Here is a 20303-nt window from a genome sequence, read left to right as displayed (position 1 = left end):
GGATTTGGGAACTGAGAAAGAGGAGAAGGGAAACAGACGGTGACAGAGGGGAGGGGATGGGTGAAGGACGAGGAAAATGGTGGGGGAAAGGGAAGAGTGGAAGGGAGTGCAGGAGAGGGGAGGGGGAGAATGTGGGTGTGGGATGGGGAGGAAGAGTGGGGATATGGGGATTTAGATTTTGATTTATTGTCACGTGTACCGAGGTACAGTGAAAAGTGTTGTTTGCATACAGTCCAGACAGATCATTCCACACATAAAAAAACATAGGACAGAAGATAAATACACAACGTAAATACATAGACATTGGGTGAAGCATACGGAGTATAGTGCTACTCAATAGAGAACATGTGTAGAGAGATCAGTTCAGTCCATAAGAGGGTCATTTGGGAGTCTGGTGACAGTGGGGAAGAGGCTGTTTTTGAGTCTGTTCGTGCGTGTTCTCAGACTTTTGTATCTCCTGCCCGATAGAAGAAGTTGGAAGAGTGAGTAAGCCGGGTGGGAGGGGTCTTTGATTATGCTGCCCGCTTTCCCCAGGCAGCGGGAGGTGTAGATGGAGTCAATGGATGGGAGGCAGATTCATGTGATGGTCTGGGTTGTGTTCATGACTCTCTGAAGTTTCTTGCGGTCCTGGGCCGAGCAGTTGCCATACCAGGCTGTGATGCAGCCCGATAGGATGCTTTCTATAGTGCATCTGTAAAAATTGGTAAGAATCAATGTGGCCAAATTTCCTTAGTTTCCAAAAAAAGTATAGGCGCTGTTGTGATTTCTTGGAATTTGTGTCGACGTGGGTGGACCAGGACAGATTGTTGGTGATGTGCACACCTAGGAATTTGAAGCTGTTAATCATCTCCACCTCGGCCCCGTTGATGCTGACAGGGGTATGTACAGTACTTGATCAGCTCCTTATTTTTGCTGGCGTTGAGGGATAGATTGTTGTCATTGCACCACGTGACTAGGTTCTCTATCTCCCTCCTGTACTCTGACTCATCCTTGTTCAAGATCCAACTCACTACAGTCATGTCATCAGAAAACTTGTAGATGGAGTTGGAGCCAAATTTTGTCACATAGTCGTGTGTGTATAGGGAGTATAGTAGGGGGCTAAGTACGCAGCCTTGTGGGGCCCCAGTATTGAGGACTATCGTGGAGGAGGTGTTGTTGTTTATCCTTACTGATTGTGGTCTATGGGTCAGGAAGTTGAGGATCCAGTTGCAGACAGAGGAGCCAAGTCTTAGGTTTTGGAGTTTTGATGTGAACTTGGCTTTGGATTATGGTGTTGAATGCAGAGCTGTAGTCAATAAATAGGAGTCTGACTTGGGATGCCTTGTTGTCGAGATGCTCCAGGGTTGAGTGTAGGGCCAGGGAGATGGTGTCTGCTGTAGGCCGGTTGCGGCGGTATGCAAATTGCAGTGGATCAGAGCATTCTGGGAGTATGGAGTTGTTGCATCTCATGACCAACCTCTCGAAGCACTTCATCATGATAGATTGAGAGTAAGGTGGGAGTGAGGGAAGGGCAAAAGGAAGTGGGAAAGGGGTTGGGAGTTCTGATGCCACTGAAGGCTAATGAGAGCTAATTTTTTTCTCCAGCATGTTTGTCATAGTGAGAGAGACTTACGCTGCACCTAAGATGCCTGTGCCAACGCCCCTGGAAGAGAGGCTGCTGAAGGAACGGTTCCCGAACTACAAGATCCCATTCGTCCGGCACAGCCCCAGGCTGGTTGAGAGGAAAGATCTTCACTCCAGTCCTGGATTCCATCTGTATTCCCGAGAAATAGAAAATTGACCCAAAGAAGGTCTGTTTGGAACGGAAGGGTGTTTAGCCCTCTCAAATCCCCCCCCACCGTCTCGCTCCCTCCCTATCCTTCCAATGTCTTATAGTCCTACAACCCTCCGAGATCTCTGCACTCCTCTAATTCTGGTATCTGGTGCATCCTCGATGTTAATCGCTCCATCATTGACAGCTGTGTCTTCAGAGGACTGAGAATTCCATCCCTAAACTTTTCTGGCACTCCACCCCTCCTCTGGCTTTCAACCTGTCTTTCTATTAAACACACTCCTCAATTTTTAGACACCTTACTATCCAGCCCGCTACCTGTCCCCCGACTCCACATGTTCTGACCTACAATGTGGTACCTTTTCAGAGGCCAATTGAAAATCCCAATACATTACAACTGCTACATTACCTGTGTTTACCCTTTTTATTATTGCTTCAATTAAATCAATAAAATTGATCCAGCATGACCCTCCCATTTGGAATCAGTGTTCACTACTCATTCTATTTTCAATTCCTCGATATTTATATATCACACAAAGAACAATACAGCACAGGAACAGGCCCTTCGGCCCTCCAAGCCTGTACTGGTCATGATCCAACCCTTGGCCAAAACCCTCAGCACTTCCTTGTACCATATCCCTCTATACCCATCCTATCCACGTGTTTGTCGAGATGCCTTTTGAACACCGTTAATGTATCTGCTTCCATAACCTCCCCTGGCAACACGTTCTGGGCACTCACCACCCTCTGTGTAAAAAACCTGCCTCGCATATCTCCTCTAAACTTTGCCCCACGGACCTTAAACCTATGCCCCCTGGTGACTGACCCCTCCACCCTGGGAAAGCGTGCCTGCCCATCCACTCTATTCATGCCCCTCATAATCTTGTAGACCTTTGATAAAGATTCCATTAGCTTTCCTACCGCTAAGATTGATTTAGTTAGTCTATAATTTTCTGAACTTTTTTTCCTCTCCCTTTTTAAATAAACAAATAATGTGAGCTGACTGACAATACTCCCTTTTCTAATTAACTGTGGCCTGTCTGAAATGCAGACTGCTGCGTCTTCCATAACTTCTTTTAACAAGTCCAATCCTCACAGTCAAACAGTAGGTTACATGTCAGTGGTGCTTCTGGGTCCAGTCTAGAATTGAATCTATTCAGCCCTGGTATCATTCTGGTGAATGTGGAATGTCCCCAGCGGGAGGCCAGTCTCTCCTTCAGGTGAGGGGCAGAGAACTGAAGCCAGTTGTTGCAGGTTAAGCCCATCTCTCCTCTAAATGATCTAACTGAGGGCAGCTACCATTGCCAATTTAAATAGTGCTGGGTCTTCGCCCTTCCTTCTTAGAATTAGAATCATAGAACTTACAGAGCAAAAGGAGGCCATTCAGCCCATCGAGTCTGCACCTGCCCTTGGAAAGAGCACCCTACCCAAGCCCACGCCTCCAACCTATCCCTGTCACCCAGTAATCCCACCTAACCTTTTGGACACTAAGGGCAATTTATCACGGCCGATCCACCCAACCTGCACATCTTTGGACTGTGGGAGGAAACCGGAGCACCCGGAGGAAACCCACGCACACACGGGGAGAACGTGCAGACTCCGCACAGTCACCCGAGGCCGGAATTGAACCCGGGTCCCTGGCCAGGTGAGGCAGCAGTGCTAACCACTGTGCCACCCAGTTTGACTGCACCTTCCCGGCACCTGTTAATAGTCACCTTAGCCAGGACCCAGATGTGGGCTCTTCATTTTATTCATTCACAGATTCTGCATGTCATTGGGAAAGTCAGCATTTATTGCCCACCCCTAAATTTCCTCCAGAGGGCAGTGAGCCTCAAGAATCCACCTTAATGTCCAATCTCAGAGGGCAGATTGGATTCAACCACATTGCTGTGGGTCTGGAGTCACATGTAGGCCAGACCGGGTAAGGACGGCAGATTTCCCCCCTCTCTAAAGGACAGTAGTGAACCAGATGGGTTTTTACAATACTCCCAGTCGCTCGATGGTCACCATTCCTGTGAATGGCTTTTTATTCCAGTTTTATTTAATTAACTGAAGTTACATTCCCCCAGCTGCTGTGGTGGAATTTGAACTCATGTTCCTCGATTACAACTTCAAGTTTCCAGAATGATTAGTCCAGTAATATAACCACTGTGCTCCTGTAGCCGGAAGCACAGCTGTGCACAGCTGTAACATCGCTCCCTCCCCTTGGATCACCCTCCCCACCCCCTCCCCTGGAGATAGAGGACAACATTCCAGCCACCTTACCAAATGATATTCTGCACCTGTCCACCAGCTTTGCGAAGTGTGACTGTTGAGAAAAGGGAATTAACTGGCTCACCGGCAAACCCAAGCTAAACTCGATCCTGTCTTTTGCTTTTTAGATTCCTGCAATCGTGAGAGAAGTTCCGGAATGTTGGAATTCCCAGAAACCTGGGCATTGTGGAAACTGGAGTGTTGTATCTGTGAAATGGTTAAAATAAAGAAGACACTCATAAATGTAAACTTTATGCAATCATTCTTTTGCGACCCCCCCCCCCCCCCCCCCCCCCACCCCCCCCGGCCATGTCAGGTTTCTGGCTCACCCCGCCGGCTGGATTCTCCGTTACGCCGGCCGGTCAGTGGGTTTTCCCATCGTGGGGCAGCCCCACGCCATCGGAAAACCCCCGGGCTGCCGGCAAAACGGAGCCTCCCGCCGGCGGAGAATCCAGCCTAGGAACTAGGAGCAGGAATAAGCCATCCGGCCCCTCGAACCTGCTCCGCCATTCAATGAGATCATGGCTGATCTTTTGTGGACTCAGCTCCACTTACCCGCCCGCTCACCGTAACCTTTTATTCCTTTACTGTTCAAAAATCTATCTATCTTTGCCTTAAAAAGATTCAACGAGGTAGCCTCAACTGCTTCACTGGGCAAGGAATTCCATAGATTCACAACCCTTTGGGTGAAGAAGTTCCTCCTAAATTCAGTCCTAAATCTACTTCCCCTTATTTTGAGGCTATGCCCCTAGTTCTAGTTTCACCCGTCAGTGGAACCAACCTCCCTGCTTCTATCCTATCTCTTCCCTTCATAATTTTATATGTTTCTATAAGATTCCCCTTCATTCTTCTAAATTCCAGTGAGTATTGTACCAGTCTACTCAATCCTCCCTCATAAGCCAATTCGCTCAAATCCCGAATCAACCGAATGAATCTCCTCTGCACCCCCTCCAGTACAGTACATCTTTTCTCAAGTAAGGAGACCCAAACTGTAAACAGTGCTCCAGGTGTGGCCTCTCCATGTCACAGCAACCACACCTCATCCCCCCATTAGTATGTTTCCTCCTCCTTGGGATGAATTTCTGTTGTGTCTCCCGAATAACCCCCAAAACCCCTGCCATTGCTGTTCCACTGTCTTCCCTGCTAGGCTCCTTCTCCAATCAACTCTGGTCAGCTCCTCCCTCGTGTCCTTGTAGTTACCCTTATTTAACTGTAATACTGTTACATCTGATTGCCGCTTCTCCCTCTCAAACTGCAGGGTAAATTCTATCATATTGTGGTCACTGCTCCCTAAGGGTTCCTTCACCTTATGTTCCCTAATCAAGTCTGCCTCATTACACACCACCAAAGCCAGAATTGCCTGTTCCTAGTCGGCTCTGTCACAAGCTGCTCCAAAAAAACCATCCTGATTTTCCCAGTCCACCTGCATATTGAAGCATGATTACTGTAATATTGCCATTTTTTACATTCCTTTTCTATCTCCTGATTTATTTTCTGCCCCACATCCTGACTACTGCTGGGGGGGCTGTACATAACTCCCATCAGGGTCTTTTTACCTTTGCGATTCCTCAACTCTACCCACAGAGATTCTGTGCCTTCTGATCCTATATCACTTCTTGCTATCGATTTAACTTAATTCCTTACTAACAATGCAACCCCATCCCCGTTGCCCATCTGCCTGTCCTTTCGATAGGACACATATCCTTGGATATTTAGATCCCAGCCCTGATCCCCTTGCAGCCACGTCTCTGTGATGCCCACAACATCGTACCGGCCAATTTCAATGTGCGTAACAAGCTCATTGACCTTGTTCCGTACACTGCGAGCATTTAGGTACAGCCCCCTCAGTCCTGCATTGACCACCTCCCTTCTCATATTTGTCAGGTTTTTTTGCTCTGCCTGAGGTGACATTCCTGTCATCTTCTGTACTCTCTGTTCTATTACATGGCCTAGAAACTTTACTGACCTGTCCTGAGCCCTCGGCTCCTTTAACTAGTTGAATGTCCCCATTGTTAACCTGCATTTCTACCCTCTCCTTTATCTTTGATTTTCTAATTCTCCATACAACTGAAACCCCCCCCCCCCCCCCCCCCCCCCCCCCCCCCCCCCCCCCCCCCCCCCCCCCCCCCCCCACACCCACTACAGCCCTAGTTTTGCGATTCACCAGGACTCTGGTCCCAGCTTGATTCAGATGGAGACCATCCCATCAGAACAGGTCCCCTCTTCCCCAATACTGGTGCCAATGTCCCATGAATCCAAACCCATTCCTCCCACACCAATCATGGCACCTGGCAGGGTCGCCCTGGCACCCTGGCGAGACCCATGCGAGACTCTGCTAAATCTTGCGAGGTAGGGCGGCACGTGGCACAGTGGTTAGCACTGTGGCGCTGAGGACCCGGGTTTGAATCCCGGCTCCGGGTCACTGTCCGTGTGGAGTTTGCACATTCTCCCCGTGTCTGTGTGGCTTTCACCCCCACAGCCCAAAGATGTACTCTAAATGCATTGAAAAAAAATCTTGCGAGGACTTTCACGAGATTCAACATCCTCGTCCCCAAAGCAAACCGGGAGTGACGAGGCTGCTGAATCTCGCCCTAAATCTCTTATCCTGAGGCAGGCCTTCATCTCAACCAATAATTGGTCAATTTAGCTGCCCGTTGTCTGGAGTTGTGGCCATTTAGACAAGGGTCTATTCGGTCCTTCTCCTTGTCAGGGTTAATATTCATGTTTCTCTTTATTCTGTGTCATGAGAAACACACATTAATCTTTTCTCTCACAACACTTGAGAAGTTCATTTTAATAACCAAGTTTCAATAATATGATTATGATGATAAAAGTCTTAAATATTTGTATTCCAAATTACATTTCCAGCCTTTGTAACATATCTATTAATGAATGATTGATTCTTTAATTGCCTGCCAGTGAAGGCTGTCTATTTAACTCCCCTGCCTCATTTCCAGTTATGCTGTTTAGTTTTTTATTAAAATGACTTCCATCAATTTCCCCTAAGAACATATTAATTCAAACTACAAAATGATAGTCACTCTAAAACTAATGATTTTCAAACTGCCAACACATGAACATTGTTCAACTACAAGAGCCTGTATTTCTATAGCGCCTTTCACATCCTAAAGAAATCCCAAAGTGCTTTGCAGAAAATGAAGTACTTTGAAAGTGTTGTGCTGAATGTCAGTTAGGGAATAGAGCAGCCAATGAGTGTACAGCACGCTATAAACCAGCAATGTGCTAATCGCGGATTCACAGAATTGGTGCAAAAGAATTTGACAGCAGGGTAGCATTGTGGTTAGCACAATTGCTTCACAGCTCCAGGGTCCTAGGTTCGATTCCGGCTTGGGTCACTGTCTGTGCGGAGTCTGCACATCCTCCCCGTGTGTGCGTGGGTTTCCTCCGGGTGCTCCGGTTTCCTCCCACAGTCCAAAGATGTGCAGGTTAGGTGGATCGGCCATGCTAAATTGCCCTTAGTGTCCAAAATTGCCCTTAGTGTTGGGTGGGGTTACTGGGTTATGGGGATAGGGTGGAGATGTTGACCTTGGGTAGGGTGCTCTTTCCAAGAGCCGGTGCAGACTCGATAGGCCGAATGGCCTCCTTCTGCACTGTAAATTCTATGATAAGAGGAGGCCATGGTGTCTGCACTCAGCTCTCCGAACGAGCATCGTGTCTCAGTGCCATTTCCCTGCCTTTTCCCCGCACCCCTGCACATTGTTTCTATTCAAATAATCATCTAATGCCTCGATTGAATCTGCCTCCACCACACTTCCAGGCCGCCCCCTCCTCTTACTTGAAATAGTCCCTGTGGGATCTTCACACCTGCCTGAGGGGAAAGACAGGAGACCCTCGGTTCAAGGCCATCTCAGAGAGATGGCATCTGTGCCAGTCCGGGACATTCTAGCCACTTCACTGGAAACTTAGCCTTGAGTGGGCACTTAAAACCACCACAACAACTCTGACACAGAGATGAGAGCAGGCGCCACCAAGCCACGGCTGACACCAGGCTGAATGGTAAAGAATACAAAATGTAAATAAGGAACTTTGATGGATAATTCATCGTTGAAGTAAATTTTGAGTCGAGAGCTAATGTTTTAATCCCCCGATGATGGAAAAGTTTTGTTGTGTGTGACAGGGCGGAAAATGATCATCATTTCCTGGGTTAGGTTATTAAAGCGGCTGACAGGCAGGCCTGTAGCTTGTGATAAACAGCCAATGGAAATCTATCAAAATGTTCCACTGTTGATGCCGAAATACTGAGGTTAGTGAGTGAGCGGAACAAATCAGCACTCTGTTCGAAAGACTGAAGAAAGCATCTGTGTTTGTGCTACACCTCGCATGGCCATGAGACATATCAAAGTGATTTACAGCCAATATAGTGAAGCTGAAGTATAATCACTGCAGTACAATGTAGGAAATGTGGCAGCCAATGTGGGAAGAGCAAGATCCCACAAATAGCCGCAAGATAAACGACCCGATAGGCTAGTTGAAGTGTTATTTGGGGAATAAATATGTATGAATCATTCCAAGGTGCTTCTCAGGAGGGTTATCAAACACAATTTGACATTGAGCCACGGAAGGAGAGATTAGGACAAGCGATGAAAAGCTTGGTTAAAGAGGTAGGTTTTAAGAGCGATGTAGAGGAGAAATGGAGGTCAGGAGATTGAGGGAGGGAGCTTCAGGGGTTGGGACTCAGGCAGCTAAAGGGCGAATCTGTCCATGGCGGTGCTATTCAAATTGGAGATTGGCAAGAGGCTAGAATTGGAGGAGCTGAGAGATCCCTGTTGTGGTTCTGGAGGAGGTAACGGATAAGGAGGGGGTGAGGCCATGGAGAGAGACAACTGACGATCATGATATGGGGGTGGGCATTGGTTGAATTTTCTGGTGAAAACCTTGGCTGTGGAGTTGGCTACTCTGGTGAATTGTTTACCAGCATGGTACTCACTGACAGTCAGGATTCCTGAGTCAGGATAGGTCCATCACACTTTACAATTATTTAAACCAACACATTCAGCTGTGAGTCACACCATTAACCGATTATTTGCATAAATTTATGTCACTGAATTCTACAAAACGCTTTATTATTAAAACACACATTGTCAGTAGCAGCAGGTAAATATTCTTTCCTCAATCACAGCCAGACGCTCTGAGAGGTTTATAGGTTCAACTCTGAGCATGTGATCTGGACATTCCAGTGCAGTCCCGGGCAAGTGCTTATTTAAGGATGTGGGCATTGCTGACTAGGCCAGCATTTATTGGGCCGCATGGTGGCACAGTGGTTAACACTGTTGCTTCACAGCACCAGGATCCCGGGTTCGATTCCCCGCTGGGTCATTGTGCGGAGTCTGACCGTTCTCCCCGTGTCTGCGTGGGTTTCCTCCGGATGCTCCGGTTTCCTCCCACAAGTCCCCAAAAACTGCTGTTCGGTGGATTGGACATTCTGAATTCTCCCTCTGTGTACCCGAACAGGCGCCGGAATGTGGCGACTAGGGGCTTTTCACAGTAACTTCATTGCAGTATTAATGTAAGCCTACTAACGACAATAAGAAATATTATAATTATTACCCATCCCTTGCAAAGGTGGTGGTGAGCTGCCTTTTTGAACTGCTGGAATCCACGTGGTGCAGGTACACCCACAGTGCTGTTAGGGAGGGAGTTCCACGATTTCAGCCCAGCAACAGTGAAGGAACGGCCAATATATTTCCAAATCAGGATCTTGAAGGGAAGGTCAAGGTGGTGGGGTTCCCATGTGTCTGTTACCACTGTAGACAGTGGGGGTTAGCTTCACATTTGACGAGAGTGCGGATGTGAGTGACGTTCCATGCTTGACAGTTGTTACAAGATATGGGCGGCACGGTAGCACAGTGGTTAGCACTGTTGCTTCACAGCACCAGGGTCCCAGCTTCGATTCCCGGCTTGGGTCACTGTCTACACGGAGTCTGCACATTCTCCTCGTGCCTGCGTGGGTTTCCTCCGGGTGCTCCGGTTTCCTCCCACAAGTCCCGAAAGACGTGCTGTTAGGTAATTTGGACATTCTGAATTCTCCCTCTGTGTACCCGAACAGGCGCCGGAGTGTGGGGACTAGGAGCTTTTCACAGTAAATTCATTGCACTGTTAATGTAAGCCTACTTGTGGCAATAAAGATTATAAAATTGTTCTTTTAGGGTCAGAGATTGTGGGTTTGTGAGAGGTAACGAACTGCTGGCCTTTGCTTCCCTGGTAGCCCGGAGACGGATACTATTAGCTTGGAGGGACTCAAAGCCCCCGAAGTCGGAGACCTGGCTATTGGACATGGCTAGCTTTCTCTGTTTGGAGAAAATCAAGTTCGCCCTGAGAGGGTCACTGTTAGGGTTCACCCGGAGGTGGCAACCGTTCGTCCACTTCTTCACAGAAAATTAATCGTCAGCAGAATGTTGGGGGGGGGGGGGGGGGGGGCCGGTGGGGTTCGTTAGCTTCAAGTAGGGGATTAATGAAGGTGGAGGGTTAATAAAGGTGGGACCTGTAAGGGAGGGAGACGGCTTTTGCACTATGTTTATAATTTTGTGTACATTGTTTATTTTGTTGTTGTTATAATACCAAAAATACCTCAATAAAATATTTATATAAAAAAAAGAAGTGCCGAACTGTACATAAAATGTTAAGTCAGCCCCTGGTTTGGGGGGTGCCAAAGGCAGGTTCAGAGACACCGTTCTTTGCGATAGTCAACACCACCACTCACCCCAGCTAAACTGAGAGCTGAGACCACCAGATCATCCAATTGTACCAACCCCCCTCCCCACCCTTCCCACCCCCTCACATCGGGATGGGATTGGCAAGCAACACGCAGCCGTTTCATTATTTTCCAGCCAGTATCTCCTGCAGAAAAATGATTCGGGGATGCAAAGCACCCTTAAATAATCTTTATTGTCACAAGTAGGCTTACATTAACACTGCGATGAAGTTACTGTGAAAATCCCCTAGTCGCCACATTCCGGCGCCTGTTCAGGTACACAGAGGGAGAATTCAGAATGTCCAATTCACCTAACAGCACGTCTTTCGGGACTTGTGGGAGGAAACCGGAGCACCCGGAGGAAACCCAGGCAGACACGGGGAGAACTTGCAGACTCCACACAGACAGTGACCCAAGCCGGGAATCGAACCTGGGACCCTGGCGCTGTGAAGCAACAGTGCTAACCACTGTGCTACCATGCAGTGGAAGGAGCTATACGAATTCTCTGGCAAGGAGCTAGCACTGAGCTGGTGGACCGAATGGCATCCTTCCAGTGAATTGGGGGTGCAGAGCAAGTGGCAGCTCCCGAGAGAAAGCAAGAGACAAAAATCAATCCATGAGCAAGACAATGCCTCTCTTGCTTCTCAATGGTGGGGTCCCGCCTATTAGAGACAATACGATAGCGGAATGAACAAACGAGTGAAAGGGGTGGCCGGGGGGTAGAGGGAGCAAACGTCACACTTTCAGACCCCCTTTCCAAAGAAATAACCCTCAGGTGCTGCCGGGATTGGGAATGGGCAGAGTGACGAGGTCATCCCACCGCAGGCTGGCGAGAAAGAAGTTTGAGGACAAGTTGGGGAAGTTCCTGGCTCTCCCTGCCCGCAGCTGGTGGTGGCTTCCGGGGGAAGCTGCTACATTGAAGCCCAGTTACATTGTGGCAGAGGCGGTATCCGAGCGGCAACCTGAGCCAAGCCGGGCTGGCCAGGCTGCTGGGCAAGCTGGAGCTGAAGGCAATGAGGAGGGCGAGGGCGAGGGTGGTGCAAGTAGCAGCCGTGATCTGCCTCGGATCCTTCCTGCTGCTCGTCCTGTACTTCCAGGGAGGCTTCAGCCCAGGTAATGCAACGGGTGAAATTGACTTGACACAAGCCAGTAACAATTTGGAAACTGACGAGGGAGAGCTGGGGGCTTCATTGAATGTTAATATCCGCCTGCCAGCCACAAAAAACACACTTTCAAGCCGAAAGTTAGAGATAGAAGGGGGTGTTACAGGCTGACAATTGCTGACACGTTGATAATTTGCGTTTAAATTCCAATCCTTGTAAATTGTTCATTTTTATGCCGCTACTCACTGGAGGTGGTTTTTATTGAAACGTCAGATTCTGAGGGGGCTGGCCGGGGTAGATGCTGAGAGTGTTTCCCCTCATTGGGGGAATTTAGAACTGGGGGGGGGGGGGGGGGGGCACAATTTCAAATAAGGGGGTCTCCCATTTAATTCCGAGATTGAGGAGAAATGTCTTTTCTGGGAGTTATTGGTCTGTGGAATTCACTTTGCTGTGGGTCATTGCTGAGTTAGTCAGAGTTCTGATCTGCAAGAGACTCCAGGTTCTGGGGACAGGCAGGAACGTGGAGGAGAGGTTTATAATTGGCTCAGCTGTGATGTTGCTGAATGGTGAAGCAGGCTGGAGGGGCTGAAGGGACGGCCTCTAACTATTGTATATTCTCATGGGCTTTAACAGTCCCATGTTCCTAAACGTTTCACAGTCACTGAAAGACTCTGAAACGTAATCACTGTTGTAATGCAGGAGCTAGGGTGGCCAATGTTCACACAGCGGCACAGTAGCACAGTGGTTAGCACTGTTGCTTCACAGGGCCAGGGAGCCGGGTTCGATTCCCTGCTGGGTCACTGTCTGTGCGGAGTCTGCATGTTCTCCCCGTGTCTGCGTGGGTTTCCTCCGGGTGCTCCGGTTTCCTCCCACAAGTCCCGAAAGACGTGCTGTTAGGTGAATTGGACATTCTGAATTCTCCATCAGTGTACCCGAACAGGTGCCGGAATGTGGCGACTAGGGGCTTTTCACAGTAACTTCATTGCAGTGTTAATGTCAGCCTACTTGTGACAATAAAGATTATTATTATTATTAAACGTAGTCGCTGGTGTAACGTAGGAGACAAGATGGCCAATCTTCACACAGCAAGATCCCATGACGAACAATGTGACAAGGAGAACCTTTGTTTTCGGTGCAGTGATAAATATCAGTCCCAGGGAAAACTGCCCCCCTCCTCTTCGTAATGGCGGCCTGGGATCTTTTATAACCACCTGTAAAATGGGTAACCCCTAATATTGCAGCACAGGATTTGTTGACCAGGAGTTTGGACTCTAGTCTCTGGAGTTGGGGTTACCCTCAGATGAGAGGGTGCGACCACTGTGCGAATGTTGGCACCGGAGAGGTTGAATAGTTTGGAAGCAGGGTACTGCCAGGGTGTCAAATGTAGCAGAAAGCAAAGTCTAGAAAACGGAACTAAAACGTGTCAAATGCTGGATCACTCAGCAGACCGCAGACTAGCTGTGGAGAGAGGGAGGTCACAAGTTTTCGTCAGAACTCAAAGGTAGTGGCAGTGTGGATTATAGTTGAGGCAAGTTGATTGGGAAGTTTGTACAGCCACAGATGCATTATTTTAGTCCAACAACTGGGAGCTAGTGGGAGGAACTCAGAGTGTCTCATTCCTGTGGATTGACTGAGTTTTATTTCACCACGTTATAAGGGTAGTGATTACTGCAAGCTGACTTGCTGGCTGGTGTGAATGTGACTGACTGCATGTTTTGAGACTATAATCTGATATTTAGTTGGTCTCTCAGACTCTGTGGTTTGTGTGAGTTACAAATTGCTAAAGGCACTCCGCGGTCAGGACTTTTTTTTTTGACATGTTCAAATTTGTTTTCAAATCCCTCCATGGCCTTGTCCCTCCCTATCTCTGTAATCTCCTCCAGCTCCACAAACCTCCTATCTGCACTCCGTCAGTTCTGGTCTCGTGCATGTTACTGACATTAACCACTCCACCATTGTGGCAGTGTCTTCAGTTGCCTGAGTCCTGAGCTACGGAATTCCTTCCCTAAACCTCCCCGCCTCCCTTTAACATGGCTCCGTTAAAAATGCCATATACATGCTGCTGTTGTTGTTGTAATGTGTATTTCTGTGTCCGTTTTGTTTTTGTTTGAGTGGCTCCTCATATTTGAACCTTCATAATGGGACTCAGTTGGCTATTTGGCAATAGGACCATCGCACAGTATTAGGGGTGATTCCTGATCACCCTCGTGCTCAGTCTCCCTCGTCTCCCTCCTCTGGGGAAAGTTGGCGGGGGGGGGGGGGGGGGGTGCTGGAGGATGCCAATCGAAACCCCATCCCTGTTCCTAGCTGCAGAGATCAAATTGTTTTATTCTGAATGCTCAGCGGAATCTTTCAGGCCTGTTTACTTTTTGTGTTGCTTTGGCCTGGGAGCTGCTCACAGAAACATGCCCGAGTAAACAAATGGATCAATGTTTGTCAGTTGTCATCAAAGCCATTGCCTCTCTGTCCCTGTTCCAAACTCCGTTCCCTTTCCACTGACTCCATCCCTCCCTTTAGCAACGCTTCTGAGGCTCAACCTGAGCCTGTTTGAAACTTATAAGAACATAAGAACTAGGAACAGGAGTAGGCCATCTGGCCCCTCGAGCCTGCTCCGCCATTCAATGAGATCATGGCTGATCTTTTGTGGACTCAGCGCCACTTTCCGGCCCGAAAACCATAACCCTTAATCCCTTTATTCTTCAAAAAACTATCTATCTTTACCTTAAAAACATTTAATGAAGGAGCCTCAACTGCTTCACTGGGTAAGGAATTCCATAGATTCACAACCCTTTGGGTGAAGAAGTTCCTCCTAAACTCAGTCCTAAATCTACTTCCCCTTATTTTGAGGCTATGCCCCCTAGTTCTGCTTTCACCCGCCAGTGGAAACAACCTGCCCGCATCTATCCTATCTATTCCCTTCATAATTTTAAATGTTTCTATAAGATCCCCCCTCATCCTTCTAAATTCCAACGAGTACAGTCCCAGTCTACTCAACCTCTCCTCATAATCCAACCCCTTCAGCACTGGGATTAACCTAGTGAATCTCCTCTGCACACCCTCCAGCGCCAGTATGTCCTTTCTCAAGTAAGGAGACCAAAACTGAACACAATACTCCAGGTGTGGCCTCACTAACACCTTATACAATTGCAGCATAACCTCCCTAGTCTTAAACTCCATCCCTCTAGCAATGAAGGACAAAATTCCATTTGCCTTCTTAATCGCCTGTTGCACCTGTAAACCAACTTTCTGTGACTCATGCACTAGCACACCCAGGTCTCTCTGCACAGCGACATGCTTTAATATTTTATCGTTTAAATAATAATCCCGTTTGCTGTTATTCCTACCAAAATGGATAACTTGGTGCCACGTTGCGCCCCGAGATCAGTTACCAACCACACGTCCATATCATCATGGACATCACCTATTCCCATCTCTATAACATCAGTCAGATCCACCCCAATGTCACCTCCTCTGCTGTTGAAACCCTCATTCTTGCCATCGTTTACCTCTGGACTCAACTCCATGTTGGCCTCTTGCATCTTACCATCTGGAAACCCAGAGTGAAGTAAAACTCAGTGTCTGAACCTGTCACCCCGTATCACCCCCGTCTTCCCAGTGATTCAATGCCTCAGTTTTAAAATCCTCATTTTTTTTCAAATTCCTCCATTATTTCGCCCGCCAGAACAAAGAACAATACAGCACAGGAACAGGCCCTTCGGCCCTCCAAGTTATGATACCCCCCTTGGCCAAAACCCTCAGCACTTCCCAGTGCCGTATCCCTCGTCATCCAGTTTTCATCCAATCCCATCGTGTGTATATCATTAGCTGCACCTTTCCCTGCCGGCGTTTGTTGGTATTGTAGCTACTGGTTGTTTTGGTAGCAGTGGGATGGGTTGTTACAGGATGTGGGTATGAGCTCCACACCTGACCCCAACTCCAGCCCCACTGTGCTAAACCAGCCCCTGGCTAACCAAGGAGGGGTACATTGTGGAAATACTGGGCTGGTGTCAGAGCCTCGCTGCCCATTGCCCTGCACAGGATCACAGTGGCTGTGTCAAAGTCCAACACCCCTCCCTAGCTCTAATTTAAAAAAAAATTACCCCACCCTATCTGTGTCACCTCCTCCAGCCCCTACACCCCTCCCTATCTGTGTCACCTCCTCCAGCCCCCTACACCCCTCCCTATCTCTGTCACCTTCTCCAGCCCCCTACACCCCCTCCCTATCTCTGTCACCTTCTCCAGCCCCCTACACCCCTCCCTATCACTGTCACCTCCTCCAGCCCCTACACCCCTCCCTATCTCTGTAACCTCCTCCAGCCCCCTACACCCCTCCCCATCTCTATCACCTCCTCCAGCCCCTACGCCCCTCCCCATCTCTATCACCTCCTCCAGCCCCCTATGCCCCTCCCCATCTATCACCTCCTCCAGCCCCCTACGCCCCTCCCCATCTCTATCACCTCCTCCAGCCCCCTACACCCCTCCCTATCTCTGTCACCTCCTCCAGCCCCCTACGCCCCTCCCTATCTCTGTCACCTTCTCTAGCCCCTACACCCTCTCCCTATCTCTGTCACCTCCTCCAGCCCCCCTACACCCCTCCCTACCTCTGTCACCTCCTCCAGCCCCCTATGCCCCTCCCCATCTCTGTCACCTCCTCCAGCCCCCTACACCCCTCCCCATCTCTATCACCTCCTCCAGCCCCCTACACCCCTCCCCATCTCTATCACCTCCTCCAGCCCCCTACGCCCCTCCCTATCTCTGTCACCTCCTCCAGCCCCCCTACACCCCTCCCTACCTCTGTCACCTCCTCCAGCCCCCTATGCCCCTCCCCATCTCTGTCACCTCCTCCAGCCCCCTACACCCCTCCCCATCTCTATCACCTCCTCCAGCCCCTACACCCCTCCCCATCTCTATCACCTCCTCCAGCCCCCTACGCCCCTCCCTATCTCTGTCACCTCCTCCAGCCCCCCTACACCCCTCCCTACCTCTGTCACCTCCTCCAGCCCCCTATGCCCCTCCCCATCTCTGTCACCTCCTCCAGCCCCCTACACCCCTCCCCATCTCTATCACCTCCTCCAGCCCCTACACACCTCCCCATCTCTATCACCTCCTCCAGCCCCCTACGCCCTCCCTATCTCTGTCACCTCCTCCAGCCCCTACACCCCTCCCTATCTGTGTCACCTCCTCCAGCCCCCTACACCCTCCTCATCTCTGTCACCTCCTCCAGCCCCTACACCCCCTCCCTATCTCTGTAACCTCCTCCAGCCCCTACACCCCCTCCCTATCTCTATAACCTCCTCCAGCCCCCTACACCCTCCTCATCTCTGTCACCTCCTCCAGCCCCTACCCCCTCCCTATCTCTGTAACCTCCTCCAGCCCCTACGCCCCTCTCCCTATCTCTGTCACCTCCTCCAGCCCCTACACCCCCTCCCTATCTCTGTAACCTCCTCCAGCCCCTACACCCCTCCCTATCTCTGTAACCTCCTCCAGCCCCTACACCCCTCCTCATCTCTGTCACCTCCTCCAGCCCCTACACCCCTCCCTATCTCTGTAACCTCCTCCAGATCCTACACCCCTCCCCATCTCTGTCACCTCCTCCAGCCCCCTACACCCCTCCCCATCTCTATCACCTCCTCCAGCCCCCTACACACCTCCCCATCTCTATCACCTCCTCCAGCCCCCTACGCCCCTCCCTATCTCTGTCACCTCCTCCAGCCCCTACACCCCTCCCTATCTGTGTCACCTCCTCCAGCCCCCTACACCCCTCCTCATCTCTGTCACCTCCTCCAGCCCCTACACCCCCTCCCTATCTCTGTAACCTCCTCCAGCCCCTACACCCCCTCCCTATCTCTATAACCTCCTCCAGCCCCCTACACCCCTCCTCATCTCTGTCACCTCCTCCAGCCCCTACCCCCTCCCTATCTCTGTAACCTCCTCCAGCCCCTACGCCCCTCTCCCTATCTCTGTCACCTCCTCCAGCCCCTACACCCCCTCCCTATCTCTGTAACCTCCTCCAGCCCCTACACCCCTCCCTATCTCTGTAACCTCCTCCAGCCCCTACACCCCTCCTCATCTCTGTCACCTCCTCCAGCCCCTACACCCTCCCTATCTCTGTAACCTCCTCCAGATCCTACACCCCTCCCCATCTCTGTCACCTCCTCCAGCCCCTACACCCCTCCCTATCTCTGTAACCTCCTCCAGCCCCTACACCCCTCCTCATCTCTGTCACCTCCTCCAGCCCCTACACCCCTCCCTACCTCTGTCACCTCCTCCAGCCCCTACACCCCCTCCCTATCTCTGTCACCTCCTCCAGCCCCTACACCCCTCCCTATCTCTGTAACTTCCTCCAGCCCCCTACGTCCCTCCCCATCTCTGTCACCTCCTCCAGCCCCCTACGCCCCTCCCTATCTCTGTAACCTCCTCCAGCCCCCTACACCCCTCCCTATCTCTGTAACCTCCTCCAGCCCCCTACACCCCTCCCCATCTCTGTCACCTCCTCCAGCCCCTACACCCCTCCCTATCTCTGTAACCTCCTCCAGCCCCTACGCCCCTCCCTATCTCTGTAACCTCCTCCAGCCCCTACACCCCTCCTCATCTCTGTCACCTCCTCCAGCCCCTACACCCCTCCCTATCTCTGTAACCTCCTCCAGCCCCTACACCCCTCCCTATCTCTGTAACCTCCTCCAGCCCCTACACCCCCCTCCCCATCTCTGTTAAATTCAGGAGAATCTCCCTGCACTTCTTCAAATGCCATGGAATTGTTTAGATTCACTGAAGAGGTCAGACACGTTGTTTTGATGTCTCATCTGAAAGCAGCCGTTACCGTCGCCAACCGTCCCGCATGGCAGCGCGTTACCGTCGCCAACCCTCCCGCATGGCGGTGCGTTACCGTCACCAACCCTCCCGCGTGGCAGCGCGTTACCGTTGCCAACCCTCCCGCATGGCAGCGCGTTACCGTCACCAACCCTCCCGCGTGGCATCGCGTTACCGTCGGCAACCCTCCCGCATGGCAGCCGTTACCGTCGGCAACCCTCCCGCATGGCAGCGCGTTACCGTCGCCAACCCTCCCGCATGGCAGCGCGTTACCGTCGCCAACCATCCCGGCCCGGTGGCACACCCTAGCTGTCTGCCCTCCTGGCGGGCGGTGTGCCCCCCTGGTGGGCAGTGTGCCCCCCTGGCGGGCAGTGTGCCCCCCTGGCGGGCGGTGTGCCCCCTTGGTGGGCGGTGTGCCCCCCTGGTGGGCGGTGTGCCCTTGCGTTGTTCCCTCGCTGTCTGCCCCCTGGCGTGCGGTTGTACCCCCCTGGTGGGCAGTGTGCCCCCTGGCATGCGGTGTGCCCCCCTGGTGGGCAGTGTGCCCCCTGGCATGCGGTGTGCCCCCCTGGTGGGCGGTGTGCCCCCCTGGTGGGCGGTGTGCCCCCCTGGCGGGCAGTGTACCCCCCTGGTGGGCTGGTGTGCCCCCCTGGCGGGCAGTGTGCCCCCCTGGCGGGCAGTGTGCCCCCCTGGCGGGCAGTGTGCCCCCCTGGCGGGCAGTGTGCCCCCCTGGTGGGCAGTGTGCCCCCCTGGCGGGCGGTGTACCCTCAGCAGTGTGCTGGGGTTATCATTCTAGCCTCTGCGCTGAAATCTCAGGAGCGGAGTTTGAACCCGCAGCATTTTGAGTTTTACCCACTGAACCATTGTTGTCAAAGTGAGGAATCGGCTCTGGGAATAAATGGAAATATTTCCTCTGGTGAGAGACTCCAGAAAAGCAAAGTAATCCCAGAGTGAAACTATGTCACAGAGTTTTAAACAAAGGTTTGTGAAAATCTGGAACTCTTTCTTAATTTAAAAAAAATTCAGAGTATCCAATTCTTTTTTTCTTTGTCCAATTAAGGCAATTTAGCGCGGCCAATCCAGCGTGGCAGTGGTTGGATTAGGGTATGGGAGAAATGCTGGCTTTTTGGGGTTGAGATGGGGATCAGCTATGATTTGCTGGAATGGTGAATCTGTTAAATGGGCAGAAAAACCCCACTCTCCCAATATAGGAAATTTTAAAAAAATGTTTACAGAAGTTTAAAATGCCGCCGACAGTTGCCGGCTGCTCTGCTGGGAATCTTCACTGACAGCAGCTGCCCCAACCCCCACCAGCTGCCCCAACCCCCACCAGCTGTCCCAACCCCCACCAGCTGTCCCAACCCCCACCAGCTGCCCCAACCCCCACCAGCTGCCCCAACCCCCACCAGCTGCCCCAACCCCCACCAGCTGCCCCAACCCCCACCAGCTGCCCCAACCCCCACCAGCTGCCCCAACCCCCACCAGCTGCCCCAACCCCCACCAGCTGCTAATCCTGCTTCAGTAAGTCTGACTTGGGGAGAGGGCCCGAGACGAGGGCAGCATCTGTGAGACAAAGAGGATCCAGCCCGTCTCCCCATTCCAGTATTCTGCTTTCCAGCCTGGCGAATAGTCTCCCTCCTCCTGCCACTCGTTCGAA

At 51.0% G+C, this 20303-nt stretch overlaps 2 protein-coding genes across 5 annotated transcripts in view; both read left to right on the top strand.

The window, feature by feature from the left end:
• The window catches only part of LOC119973753, a 211078-nt gene extending 206831 nt beyond the window's left edge, over positions 1-4247 (top strand). For all 4 annotated transcript variants that reach the window (XM_038812175.1, XM_038812174.1, XM_038812177.1 and 1 more), the window contains 2 exons: positions 1585-1790; positions 4153-4247. In XM_038812175.1, the coding sequence (XP_038668103.1) occupies positions 1585-1623 (39 nt within the window). In that variant the 3' untranslated portion in view covers positions 1624-1790; positions 4153-4247. The remainder of the gene's footprint in view (positions 1-1584; positions 1791-4152) is intronic.
• Positions 4248-11542: 7295 nt separating this feature from the next.
• Positions 11543-20303, top strand: part of LOC119973725 (carbohydrate sulfotransferase 11-like) — a 90677-nt gene continuing 81916 nt past the window's right edge. The window contains exon 1 of the mRNA XM_038812131.1: positions 11543-11849. Coding sequence (XP_038668059.1) covers positions 11750-11849 — 100 coding nt within the window. The 5' untranslated portion in view covers positions 11543-11749. The remainder of the gene's footprint in view (positions 11850-20303) is intronic.

This window comes from Scyliorhinus canicula, chromosome 11 (assembly GCF_902713615.1).
Source record: "Scyliorhinus canicula chromosome 11, sScyCan1.1, whole genome shotgun sequence".
NCBI classification, from domain to species: domain Eukaryota; kingdom Metazoa; phylum Chordata; class Chondrichthyes; order Carcharhiniformes; family Scyliorhinidae; genus Scyliorhinus; species Scyliorhinus canicula.
Note: the sequence above shows the minus strand (reverse complement) of the source record. Positions and strands in the feature narration are given on the sequence as shown.